General features: G+C 36.2%; 2 protein-coding genes across 2 annotated transcripts in view; one reads left to right on the forward strand and one right to left on the reverse strand.

Moving 5' to 3' along the window:
• Positions 1–9,566: 9,566 nt before the first annotated feature.
• Positions 9,567–12,719, forward strand: nkx2.4b (NK2 homeobox 4b). Its single transcript, XM_042503817.2, has 2 exons — positions 9,567–10,192; positions 11,044–12,719. The coding sequence occupies exons 1-2, from the start codon at positions 9,685–9,687 to the stop codon at positions 11,703–11,705; spliced, it is 1,170 nt and encodes a 389-aa protein (XP_042359751.2). The 5' UTR covers positions 9,567–9,684; the 3' UTR covers positions 11,706–12,719.
• The window catches only part of xrn2 (5'-3' exoribonuclease 2), a 49,457-nt gene continuing 48,097 nt past the window's right edge, over positions 12,668–14,027 (reverse strand). The window contains exon 31 of the mRNA XM_042503818.2: positions 12,668–12,940. Within this exon, the coding sequence (XP_042359752.2) occupies positions 12,878–12,940 (63 nt within the window). The 3' untranslated portion in view covers positions 12,668–12,877. The remainder of the gene's footprint in view (positions 12,941–14,027) is intronic.

Genomic DNA, 14,027 nt, shown 5'->3' on the forward strand with positions numbered 1-14,027 from the left:
CCTTTTCTCCCTCCTGGTACAGCCTGCAATGTGATGTAACCTTGCTTTTAAAATACATTTAAAAAAAACAGCCTGTCACAGCCAGCTGAAAGAAAATCAAAGCAAAGAAAAACATCACAGGAAGCAAATTTAACACAAATCATTAGGAGCATTTGAAATTTGAAATTTGCCTTCAGATTAAGCTGGAAGACGTCGTAACCATGTTGAAATCATATAAATTTTTTCTTGGTATACAAGATAAATAAATGTCACAACATACATAACAGGATAAAACTATAAGTACTAAAATAAGTTAAATGAATTGACTCTATGTGCTTATATTTTTGTTTACTTGGTGAGTACGTAGAAAAGTGTGGCCTATTATGTCTAGGTTTCTATTTAATATTTATTCAATAAAAAAGCTATAAAACACATGTTTTTGTGGTAATTCTGGGAATTAATTCATTCATCTTTAGTTGTTCAAGTGTTTTGTAATTTAAGAAGGTTTTACACATAAACTGTTAAATATACTTTACTTAATTGTGAGAACAGAACGTAAAAACTGCCAACTTTGTGTATGTTAATTATATCTTTAAAATTGTTACAGAAAATAGAGGCATTATTTTTTAGCATCATTTTTCTTTTTTTTCTTTGTTTTTAACTTTATTTTATTTTTAGTTTTTTGCCCTTGTAACTTTTTACTAATTTCTTGTTAATTTTTGGGCCATTTCTTGTCAAGTTGCTCCATGTTTTGTTTTGTTTTTTGAAAGAAATCATGGTTTTGTTTTTTTCATTGTATTCTTCCATTGTATTGTTTTACACACACACACACACACACACACACACACACACACACACACACACACACACACACACACACACACACAGTTAGCAAATTGAGTCATTTCACTTCGCAGGAGCTGCGGCCGCTAGAGGCTTCATCACATCCCCTCAGTGAGAGTCCTTCCTCCTCCCTCTCGGTGTTGAGTTGTAGGTCGGTGGATTTTCTACGTTTCAGGGGCCAGGTGGTCTAGATGCCTCCTCCTCCCCCCTCTCCCCCCTCACTCCCTCCTGGATGGAGTGGGCTGCCTTTTCAAGAGGCGCTCAGGGGCCCCAGCTGCTTGGCCTAATGCTCCTCCAGAGAGCCAGGGATTAAACTGAGGGGAGACGGGCAGAGAAGCAGAGTCTGCAGAGGGGAAATGAAAGGAAGCCAAGAGGCAGCAAACGTAAAAGGAGGGGTTAGAGGCTGTAGTGCTCCCACCCCCCCACCTCCTCCATCCTCCACCTCCAGCCTCAGTCTGAGACAGGAGTCGATGCCAACAAGTGGTTCAACCTGGGGACCAAGAGAGTGGAAAACTCATCACCGCTGGCGAAGGAAGTGGTCCACTTGGATCCTTTACTCAAGTAACAGTAGAAAAACCAAAGTGTGAAAATATTCTGTTTCAAATAAAAGTCCTGGGTTTAAAATGTTAATTAGGTAAAAGTGCACAAATATTATCAGTAAAATGTGTCCAAAGTATCAAAAGTAAAAGTACTCATTATGCAGAAAGTTAGAATTAAAGTGACATTTTAACAAAATATTGTAATTTTCTGTTGTTTTTCACCAACAAATACTGTGCATGTAAGAGCATTTTAATGTTGTAGCAGGTTAATGTGGAGCTCATTTTAATCTTCTTTTATACTAAGATACAATACGACATATGATGTCATGCAGCACTACACTATACATACAACTATGCTACTATTATGCTATACTTCTACTACAAAGTAGTAATAGTAAGGTACTATATGGTACAACTATAATACAGTGGAGTAAAAATGACATTATTTGTGTTTTAGGTGTATTGGAGTAGAGGTAGAAGAAGAAAATAGAAATACTTAAGTAAAGGACAGGCTGTACAATGTACACATGACAGTAAAGAATCCTGTGTAAGTAACCTCAAAATCGTTCAGTACTTGAGTAAATGTATTTAGTTACATTCCATCACTGCAGACGTTTTACCTTACCATCTATCTACTCTGGTGTCCACCAGGGCTGGGACCATATACGATTTTATCATGGATCACAAAAAAAAAAAAAAAAACACTCATAATAAGCTGATCAGGATATTCATGAATAAAGAAACTGCTGGGCAACCAAAAACAAAAGAGACCAGGAAGATACTCCCTAAAAAATGCTGTGTGTCCTATCGGTGATGCAATACAAACTATTTGTTTCTTAAAGGTCCTGTGTGCAGGATTTAGGGGGGATATATTGGCAGAAATTGAATAAAAATTAATATTTAATCACCTGAAAATAAGAGCTGCTGTGTTTTTGTTGCCTTAGAATAAGCTGTTTGTCTCCACATAGGGAGCGGGTGCTTGTCTGCAGAGATCATCATGTTGCGTCGCCATGTTTCTACAGTAGCTCACAACAGACAAAGCAAACACTGGCTCCAGAAAGGGCCATTCACATTTTGGCATCAGCTGACAGTTAGCAGCCCCTTTATAACCAGAGCATTTAAAAAAACGATTTTTTAAAATGTGAAACTGCTTTATTCGGTGGTTTTAGCTGTTTAAATCACAGGGTTCATTTGTTTTGGAAAGTAAGAGATCTCTGCAAATAACTTTAAAAAAAAACAAACAAAAAAAAAAACCCTGAACGTTTCATTTCTAATTCTAACTAAGAAGTTTCAGCTTGTTGCAATCTGCATCCTCACTGCTAGATGGCATTAAATCCCCCTAAATCCTACAAACTGGACCTTTAACAAAATGTAAGGTAAAGTGACCCAGTATGTTTAAGTGCCATTTTAAGAACTTGAAGCATATTTTGATGATTATCAGGATAATATCGCATACTGCAATTATTTTGAGCAGGATAATCATGACATGGAGTTTTCATATTGCCCCATACATAATAATCACAGGGTCAATTAGACAGACAAAAAGTTACAATAAACATGACCACAGCAATATTTGATTTTTTTTTTCTTTATCAGAGAATGTTTTAGGCAACATACACATGCAACAAACTCAGCTGTTAACAAGATCAACATGTTATTAATCTTTTAAAATCGTTTTTATTGTAAAAGAACATTTTCAAACAAAAGGAGGAAAACTGCTCCTTAAAATTGTCACTTAAGTTTGTAGAAATACTCATAAAGTTAGATTTAAACTACCAAAGATGAACTACTGGTCACTCTCTAAGTTGTTAAATTCTCACACTGATACATAATCAATATCTTAATGTCTTTCACAACCTTATTTTCATATTTACAATATTCAAAATTACGTATCATGAACTCATCATTGTTCCTCTTTTTGTGGTTTACAAGAACAAAACAAAACAAAAAATCAAGAAATTATGATCAAGTCATTAAATGAAAGTCTGCACAAGATCATCCTGAAAACAAGGGTTTCAGTCTAATACTAGATTTTTTTTTAATGTTTTTTTTTTTATAAAAGGTTTAATTTTATAATTTTATTTTTAAGAAAACAATGACCAAACCCTTGAAATCCAGTCTACAGGTGGATTCTTTTTTGTTAACATAGCAGTGTGTTTCAATCAAAATGAATCAAGACAGTTTCTTTGTTTGATTTTGAACATTTTGAAAGCTGAAATATTTCATTCAAATCATAAAATCCCCCTTTTTTTAAACCCAAAGATCCAACAGGTAAACATCCCAGCAGTCTGGTGTACGATGCTCACGATGTAAAAGTATTTCCTTCTTCTGGATTTAGCTGCGAATAAACTCACTTAAACACAACAAGGGATTTGATGAATTCTCCTTATATATATATATATATATATATATATATATATATATATAATTATTATTATTATTATTAAAGAATCTTATTCATAAAGCAGCTGGAAGTCGAGGACGCTGCCGAGGTCTCACAGATCTGAGGAAGCTTTTCTTCTTTGATCTGCAGAAAGATTGTCCTTATTGATTATAAAATGTAGGAGAAGAAAGTTCTCACACCTTCAGAGACAGACAGCATTCAGCTTTACAGTCGAGTCAAGTGGCTTCAGACCTGAAAGACGTGAATGTTTCTCTCTGCTCATTCTTATTTACAGATATTTTCTTTAAGTGCTGAGTATTTTCTATAAAACCACAGAGGTCCATATTCTTGGTGTTTTGGTCTGAAGGGAAACCTTGAAATGAAATATAGATTTTAATAAAACAGGAATAAGGTCCAAACAACATCTAATGACCACCGACTCTGTCTAAATAACACTGGTCACAAATATTACAGGGGATGCATAAAACAAAGAGATCTCCAATTTATTTGAATTATTTGGAGTTTCATATTCTGTTTATCCCGTGAACTGTTCAGTTGTAATTTTGTTTCTGATCATGACGATGTAAAAAGCCCTCTCCATATAAATACATGACTGAAGAAGAAATGCTAAAGAATTTATTCATTTATTTGTTGACTTGTTGGCTTTAAAATACTCAACTTAAAGTGTGTCTACGCTTGCTGAAATCAGCTTATAAAATAGAAATAATATATACATATATTTTTAATTGATCAATTTAAATATTAGAGTGGAAAAACCTCCAAAAAAATAAATGAATAATACTAGGACATGATGTCAGTGGAAGCTACAGCCCTGAGAAGATGTACAAGTCAAAAATATTCGAGGAGTTTAGGAGAATATGAATATTTCATGTCAATATCAGAAATCACTTAGAAAAAACACTTTAAGTTTTAAGTTTCTATAACTTGTGACACTTACATTACTATAGCGTTAAACAATCAGATGAGGAAATACCTCATAACATAAAAAGCTGAAACACTTTTAAGTTAAACTAAATGAAAACATGGCCACCTTTTAATGTTTTTACCATTCACCTCATGTAAAGAGTAATGTTAAATACAATGTCAGTATTTATAAAAATTAACTGTAGCCTTCTTTAAATGACTATAAACTACCAAATTCCTAATAGAGAATATGACCATAACAATGTTTATCTTCTGACCATTTTAACTGGATACCAAGGAATATTTTACAACTCTCTACAAAAAACCATTAACCTCCACACCTATTATTAAATAATATTAAAACAAATTATCCATTTATCCATCCATCTTATAAGAGTTAGAAACAGTATTTAGCATTAATCAAACAGAGAGTTAATCATTATAGAACACCATTAACACGCCATAACTATAGACACATAATGTCAAGTATATTATGAGAATTAAAAATGCTTCATTAAGTCACTATGGGGATATTATGATCATTTAAGACATTAAAGGGTGGTCTGTATAAAAAAAAACTGCAGGGTAAGTAAATACATTTGTGAATAATCAGAGGCACCATTTACTAATACAATGATATCAAATGATACATTATAAAAGTTTAAAACTCCATCAGTGTCAAAAATTCATCTTAAATTCATAAACAACCTCAGACACATTAGAAGTTGGTGTCAGAACTGTCTCATGAGATCATTTAACGTTTCATGAAGTCAATAAAAAGTAGCAAAGATATATAATCAATCTAACACTGTAGAGGTACCACACAGTCTCTGTAATATTATCCCAGGGTATTCTGACTGCCTGGCAGTATAATTCACCTTCATCTGATTATAAACTACCACAAACACATTCTTAGTCCTTATAGGGACATAATGATATACTACCATGATTAAAATCATTTAACAGTAGCATTAAAGTTGATTTAATACTGAGATAAAGCAAGAAACCTGAAAGCACTGGAGGCAACATGTAGTCCCTGCAGGAATACAGTATCACTGGCTTTGTTATCATAAAGCATGTTATGAGAATTAAAACAGCTTTCAAATTTATCAGTAACTCACTGGACGGGATGTAAGAGATATTCTAAATCTACTACGGAGACAACATTAGAAAGACCATAAAGTGACTTATTTATAGATATTATAACCATAATTACGCGTAATATATTCACCTAAAACTCACCAGAAACTTCCCCACAACCATTAGAGTCCCATTCAGGAATATTATGATACTGTAAGAGTTTAAAAAAGCCTCTTTAAATCACCATAAAGTTACTGAACAGTAAAACATTATAAATCTGTACAACATAATATAGAGGCAGCAGGATGTTCCTTTAGTGAGATATTTTAAGAGTTAAAACGTATTTTAGCAGAATTAACCCTTTGAAACCTGGGCAATTTGGCTTGATTTCTTTCAAAAACATGGGAAGAAGGCAATGAGCATTAACAAAAAAATTACCCAAAACTCTGCAACAAAGAAAAAAACAAAAAAAGGGGGTTTGAAGCAATTACTAAAATTGTAGCGTGTAGCTATACACAAACAATCTGTAACATAATTTTACATTTTATAATTTGAATAATCATAAATATATCTTTCTGAGCAATTTTCCAATTTTTGGGATTTTTCTAAAACTAAGCTTCTCTCTCCCTCTTTCTTTTTTAAAACAATTTTCAGATCGTTTGTCCTTTCCGCTTTTTACCAGCTTCTTGCTCATCTCCTTTTTTTCATGGTTTTGAAAGAAATCAAGCCGATCTGCTCATAGTTTTCAAAGGTCTGTTGGCGAAAGGCATCTGCAGCACAAGAAAACTGATGTCGATCCAGCTTTCAAAGGGTTACTTCACCTAACACTTATTATAAATTACCACAGAGATATTTAAGTCAGAATATTATTTTTAAAAACTGTTTAAAATGTCATGATAAAGTCATTAAACAGAAGCTGAGACGCGTAAGTGTACAACAATGTAGTGTTAACATCTGAAAACAGCAGAGGCAACAGGATGTCCCTTCAGGAATGTATTATGACAGATAAAAAAATTTTCGTAGAATTAATTCACCTTAAACTCATTAGACAGTGAGTCACTGTGGATAACAGTTTAAAAAGTATTAAGTTTCCATTTAACAGTAGAGATACATAACTCTGTATGAAAAAATCCAAAAATGTAGTATTCCAGAGACACTATTTTGCAAAATATAATAAATAATAATGATGATAATTTAAAGGCCTTTCAGCTGTAACTAGTTCACACCTAACTTATTACCTATTAAACAGCCGGAAAAGCGAACATCATCAGCGCCACATTAACCGCACAAAGCTAAAGCTGTTGTCTCCGGTGTTTCCGGTCCCGGCAGGTTACCTCTGTCACCGGCCGCAGCGGCAGCTCTGAGCCCGGGGGTGAAGCTCCGGTGTGGTCCCGGTCCCTCCCGCTGCTGAACGGTTCACCGGAGAGCAAAAAGCGATGAGTCGTTTTTAATCCGCCGCCGGAAAACTACAAAGAGCACGTGAGGTGACGCGACGCTGCAGGTCAGCAGGTGATTGGCTGCTCGGACTGTTCACGCTGAACTCAGCGGCGCCGTTTAAAGGTGCATCATTATCAATCCTTTAAGCAGGAGAATATATGCAGCTGTTTGCTCAGAAAATACAGTCAGAAGTGGAAAAAACGTTTCATGTTATTAAAATTCTGTTGAGAAAAAAAATGAAGTATTTAGACGAATGATTAAAGTTTAAAAAAAAATTGGAAATTATTGAATAATCTGCTTTTTTTTTCCTGTTTTCCCTTCCTCACTAAGATCACTCGTTTCTTTCCTCTGTGGCTTGTGACTTGTAGTCTCATTCCAGTAATTTATCTGAATTTGCAGGTTGAAATAAAAAGGGGGGAAATAATTTCAAGCAAATAAAATCTTTCGAAAGTCAATAGTTTGACTTTAGAAAAAAAAATCGAAATGTTTAGTTAATCTAAACTTTCGTTAGAATTAAAGAGACATATATAGAAATTAAACAACTGTACAACTGTATACATTTTGTAATATATTTTCATAAAAATAGCAAAGTAGGTTTGGTTAAGAATAAACAAAACAGAAAGAGCCTAAAATTGTGTTGTATTGTATAATTATTGTTACTGTTGTATTGTGTGTTGTTGAGTTACATTCAACACCATGAAATGTTTTGTTTTAACTATATGCTCTACAAGCAATAAACATAAGCTACTGTTTGTTTTTGAGTCATAAATTATTATAATTTGCGTCACACAAAAAACAAAAAAGAGAAGCAAACACCAAACAAAAACAACAACAACGAAATCACTGTAAAAACTAAACTAGCAGAAACAATTAAATTGGATCTTTAAATAAAAAAAAGATATTCACATTTAGTAAAGTAAACAAATTAAGCTTTCTATTTGTAAAACAAGAAACAAAAGGATTTGTCCTGAGGTTAAAGCTGAAGGGTGGAAGAGGTGTTAAAAAAAGACTTAATGTAAAGAAAACAGCTCTGACTATTTCATAGAGTTTAACACTTAAAATAACTCACGAGGGTTAACAGCAGGAATTTAACAGCAAAACATTCATGAATGAAACTTTATCTAAAGTCAGCATCGAGTTACAGAATGTAATTGCAGCGTTCATTCAGATTTGTGTGTCACTGAAAATGAAACTGAGACAGGAGACCACACGCAGGCACGCACGCACGTACGTATGTATGCACGCACACACGTTAAACAGACAGGTGATGGTATAAGTTAGGTCAAAGGGGAAAAAATCCAAAATCTTTTGTCCCGGACAGCCAGTTTAACCTTAAACAACCTAATTCTCCCTGTAAAGTTTTTAAATGTAAATAGCCTTGACTGTAATTTTGACAACTTTGATTTTACCTTTTAAATAAAAAAAAAATCTAGAAAACGGACTGCATTGAAAAAGGTAAGAAAATATAACTATTAGTCTTAAGTTGTTTTGTTATGTATAACTTATTGTTAAATTAACTTCAAATGTAGTTACATTTGGGCTACTGAATTATGTAAGGTTGTTGCAACTTAAAAATGACAAGTTTAATTGCCATGATCTTTCTAAGTTTTAGCAACTTCAGTAAATCTGGTTTACTGACTTCTATCTGCACTGTGATGGTTGCAAAACAGTCTTTTTTTTGTATAAACATGTCAGCGAAACAGAACTTGCAGATCTAACTTCATCATTAGCAAAATCCTCTTCATCATGATCAAGTTTGACTAACTTGATTTACTGAAGTTGTTTTCACGTAGAAAGAACAAAGCGACTCCACATTCTAAGTTTCAACTTCGCAAAATTGCCTAAACAAGCAAAAATATAAGAAAACTTAACATTTAGATCTGAATTACACATAACTTACGATTAATAGTTATATTTAGCAATCTTTTCCAAGGCAACCAGTTTCCTTTTTTAATTTATTTTTTCTTAAGTAAGATAAACTTGTATTTTACAGCGTAAAACACAAGTTTATATCACATCACATCAGCTGATCAATAAAAGTGATTCTTACTCGACCAGTTTTCATCATTGATATGTTGTGGAAATATTAAACGAGATAATGAATGTATTCCAGTATTTGAACAAAGTAAATTCACCAGAAATTGAAGCTCGTCTGTTACTTTAAAGGAATTTGTGCCTCCGCGTTCCTGTTTGGGTCAAACCTCATAAACCAAACAGCAGCAGCAGCAGAAAGTAGGTCCAAACCATTTTCTCCACTTACCTCTGTAATGTCAATTGCCATTGTTGGCTGCTGTGTCCGCGGCGCTCCGCCCCTCCATGTGTTGGAGTCTGAGTCCGGCGGGATAAGGGCAACTCGTCTCCTCCTGCAGCCGATCAGCTGGACTTCTTCCCAGGGAGACGCAAGAAGCAAGACGCCGGAGGGAGGGAGGGGGACGCAGGCAGAGAGCCGCCGGACAGACCCGACCTCCACATCCAGCCAGAGCACGGGGTGTCCGCACCATGTCCTTCAGCCCAAAGCACTCAACCCCCTTCTCAGTCACCGACATTTTGAGCCCGATGGAGGACAGCTACAGGAGGTTTGGAGGTGTGGATCCCGCCGCGGGGAGTCTCGGGTCCCAGCTGGGCGCCTACCGGCAGCCGCAGGTCTCCCAGCCCGGTATGCAGCACCATCAGCACCACCACCACCACCAGGCGCAGCAGCAGCATCAGCCGCCTCATCTCCATCACCATCACCACCACCATCACCATCACCACCTGTCCTCCTCTTCATCCTCATCCTCCTCCTCTTCCTCAGCTTCGGCCACCGCAGCAGCAGCCGCCGCCGCTCTGGGACCCGGCGGGCCCTATCATGTGCCCCACGGGGTGCCGCAGTTCTCCGGGGCCGTCGGAGGGTTCTGCAATGGCGGCATCGGGAACGTGGGAGACCTGCCGTCCTACCAGGAGACGGTGAGGAGCGGAGGTGCGGCAGCGGCGTGGTACAGCAACCCGGAGCCCAGATACCCGACAAGTAAGAGAAACTTTAATTAAAAGTTTGCTTTTTTTTTCAAGTCGGAAAAGTTTTAAATGTAGTGCTCCGGCCTGCTGCTTTTGAGTGTCTTTTCTAACAATAAATAAAAATGCAATGGCCTGTTAGTGTTTCTTTTATGGTCCCTAAATTTATTCTATTATTGATCTCTATTAGGACTTTCTATAGGCCTTCTCAGAATCCAGTTTTGTAACTTTAAAACACTTAATTCTTTAAAAGATTATGGTTATTTTATGTTTTTGTGGCGCTCAAACAAGATTTAGTAAAAACAACAGCATTTTTAAATTCCATTTACTCTTTGTAGTGCTCCATAATGTGTAACTGTTGTAAAAAAAAAAAAAAGAAACAAAAAAAAAAAAACTGTTGTAAGTCTTCCATCTCTTAATATAAGCATTAATGTAGGCCTGTTAAAATAATAAGAAGCTCATATTTTTGCTTTGATAACAGAATATAAACCTAAAATTAAGTATGAGATGATTTAGCACAGCGCAAGAGGTTTACTTGTTTTCCACTGACCTTTTTGGCTGATTTTTTTTTTTTTTTTTTTTTTTTTTAGATTTACTGATTTATTTTTAAATCTTTAGTTGCAAGACCAGAAATGTTTGAGCAATTTGATTTATAAGGTATTGAGTTAAATTAAGCAGTGGGCTCTTTTTAAAATTAATTTATTTTGTTATTATTATTATTATTATTATTATTTTATTATTATTATTATTTTATTATTATTATTATTTCAGGATGTGATTAATGATTTTTTCTTGAGTTAAATTAAGCAGTGAGCTCTTTTGTCTGTCCTTTTTAAAAATTAAAATGTTGATTTTTTCTTCGCTAAGTTTCCAGATTTATGGGCCCCTCCGCCGGGATGAACATGTCCGGGATGGTGGGCAGTTTGGCCGGGATGGACTCCACCGCCAAGTCCATGGTAACGCTGCACGCGGCGCCGCGGAGGAAGCGGCGGGTGCTCTTCTCGCAGGCGCAGGTGTACGAGTTGGAGCGGCGCTTCAAGCAACAGAAGTATCTCTCCGCCCCGGAGAGGGAGCATCTGGCTGGACTGATCCACCTCACCCCGAACCAGGTCAAGATCTGGTTCCAGAACCACCGGTACAAGCTGAAGCGACAGGCCAAGGACAAGGCAGCTCAGCCGCTGCAGGACGGAAGCGGCGGCGGAGGGAGCGGTGGAGGTCTGTGCGCAACGACGCATCGCTCCACCTCAGTGTCCCCGGTTCTCTCCAAGAACGGTAAAAGCTGCCGGAACGACTCCAGCGGCTCCAACCAGACCGGAAACCGACAGAACAGCTCGGGGGAGACGATGACAGCGACCCCGCAGCAGCAGCAGGTGAACCAGCTGTCGTCCACGGAGGAGCTGGAGGATTTGTCTCCAAGTCCGCCGATGGGACTGCACGGTCAGATCAATATGACGCAGACGGACGCGGCGCTAATCGAGTACACAAACAGCATGATCGGCTCCAATTTACTGTACGGGAGAACTTGGTAGGGTTACCGGGCAGAGGCAGACGGGAGCGGGCCTGTTGAGCATCATTCCCGTGTTGGATTTTTGGAAGAACCCGCTGGAGGACACAAAAAGCACCAGACTGTTTTTTTCCTTTCTTTCCGTGCGTTAATGTTTTGCTTCCTTTACGCACGCAGGGACTCAAAAGACACTCGGTGGTTTTGAGCAATAAGGTGCAAAAATAAACTGTATATTAGAGCCTTGGTCTGAATGTTAATTATGTATTTTCACCCTATTCAAAACAAATGTTTGTTAAGTCTTTTTTTTGGTAACTGACAGGTGTGACTGCTGCTGCATTTAAACCATAAAATCCAATTTGTGGAGATTCAGGATGAGGCACGCGCACTGTGCTTCCAACGACAAATTAAATTATTGCAGGTTTATATATAAAGTGAATACAAAATGAAGCAATAGAGGAATAACCCTCGAGCGGAGATATGTGGCCGTTTACTCGTTTCGGAATTAAACGAACTCAGAAATATTTTCATTGGAATAAAATCAGCAAATATTCTTTGTCACAATTTGTTTCAGGAATTGAATAAATCATATTTTCAGTTTGGACATTTCGATGTTTTTTTTTGTTTGTGGAGACGCAAAATCCTTTAGTTGTTAATGTTTTAAAATGTATTTTGAGCAACGGCAATTTTTGTGGGTATAAACGGTGGTTTACTGCGCCACTTTGACGCTTCAATTGCAATTGCAGTTAAATTGCAGTTAAATCCAAAATATCACTTTAAAAATAAGTGATTTTTGAAAGTGTTTTTGCTGATTAATCAGAGTCAAATATAAGAGTCAATTTGAAAAAAAGTATTAGGAGATAATTCCCGTTTGACAAATATAATCCCAACGTCACTGCTATTCTTTTATTCCACGTTTTTGTTGCTTTTTTTTTCAACACATTAACCCATTTGGAGAGATTTGTCCCAAAAATAAGCACAGCAGGACACTTTGTCCTTGACTCACTTGTATTTTACAAGTTTTACAGGCTGCTTGTCTTAAAAATCACAAGTTACATAATAACGTTTTTTTTTGTGTAAGCAGAATAAAAAGGAAAAAAATTGTACAAGAAGACAATAAAATGAAAAAAAAAATTGACATGTCTGCCCCAAAAATAGTCATCCGCCCTAAAAGTCCCAAAGTCCAACATTACTTTGAGTCTAATTCCAGTTGTATCGTCTGGATGGAGGAGGAGGAGGGTAACCTCTGCCAGAGCTGTAGCCCTGAAACACACACAAGTAACACAGTTACAACAAGTCCAGCATTAAAGAGACACGGTTTGAATAACAGAACAGCTAACAATAAATAATTAATATAATAACCGGCACACTCGCATTTGGAAACAAATGTAACTGAATTAATGTTCTTTATTTCTATTTAATCTTATTTCCTTCAAATGATTCAAATAGAATATGTTTGAACTTTAAAAGAAGGTTTTTATGTTGGATTTAAAAAAAACAAACCACATAAACAAAAACAAAACTTGAATTTACTGACTAATAGACTTTCAAGAAAACAAATGACCACATTAAGTGTGTTATTTTTATGCTTCCATCAAAGCTTTTCATGTCGTGTGTTGAGTTAGTTTCAAGGATCAATAGGAATTCAAAACAATAACAACAAAAACAAACCTTTTGTCAAACAAAGCAACAAACTACTTTTGTGAATGTTTTTCTTCATTGTGATGAGCAATTCTCCACTGATACATTTCATTTCCTACAGTCAAGTCTGTAGGAAATTCAGATTATTTGTTGTTGAATTATGAGATTGGTTTTTTTTTGTAAGTATCACAAACTGAATTCCATTCACATCCATCAGTGTGAGGTGAAACCTCAGAGACAAAAATCTAAATCTGGAGTAATAAATCTCTGCATGATCAATGACCAAGTTACATATGTGAACTGACCCTTTAAAGCTGCCGTACCACAGTTTAAGACCACTGTTCCACCACAAACAGGCTTCAGCTTTATCCACATAAACCAAACCAAAGAGAAATGTTTTAATGTGATCCTGAATCTCCTCTCGCCAGTTCATTTGAAAGTTTTATACGAAGCAGAAAACTTTGATGAAACCGCTGACACAACTTCTAAGTACAAATGTTAAAACTAGTTCTACAAAACGAAAAGTAGCAGTTGACCAATCAGAGGACAGCAGGATGTGTGTTGATTCTAACTGTTGAGTTTTAGCGTCTCATTAAGGTCAGATGCTGTTTGAAACACACTGAAAAGTGAAAATTTTGTTTAGATTTAAGAAAACTGCATCAAGAAAACTTTTAATGGCAATGGAGCAGAAATTATTAGTTGATAATTT

The sequence above is a fragment of the Plectropomus leopardus genome, chromosome 16 (genome assembly GCF_026936395.1).
Source record: "Plectropomus leopardus strain MGB_pleo_1.0 chromosome 16, ASM2693639v1, whole genome shotgun sequence".
In the NCBI taxonomy this organism is placed as follows: domain Eukaryota; kingdom Metazoa; phylum Chordata; class Actinopteri; order Perciformes; family Serranidae; genus Plectropomus; species Plectropomus leopardus.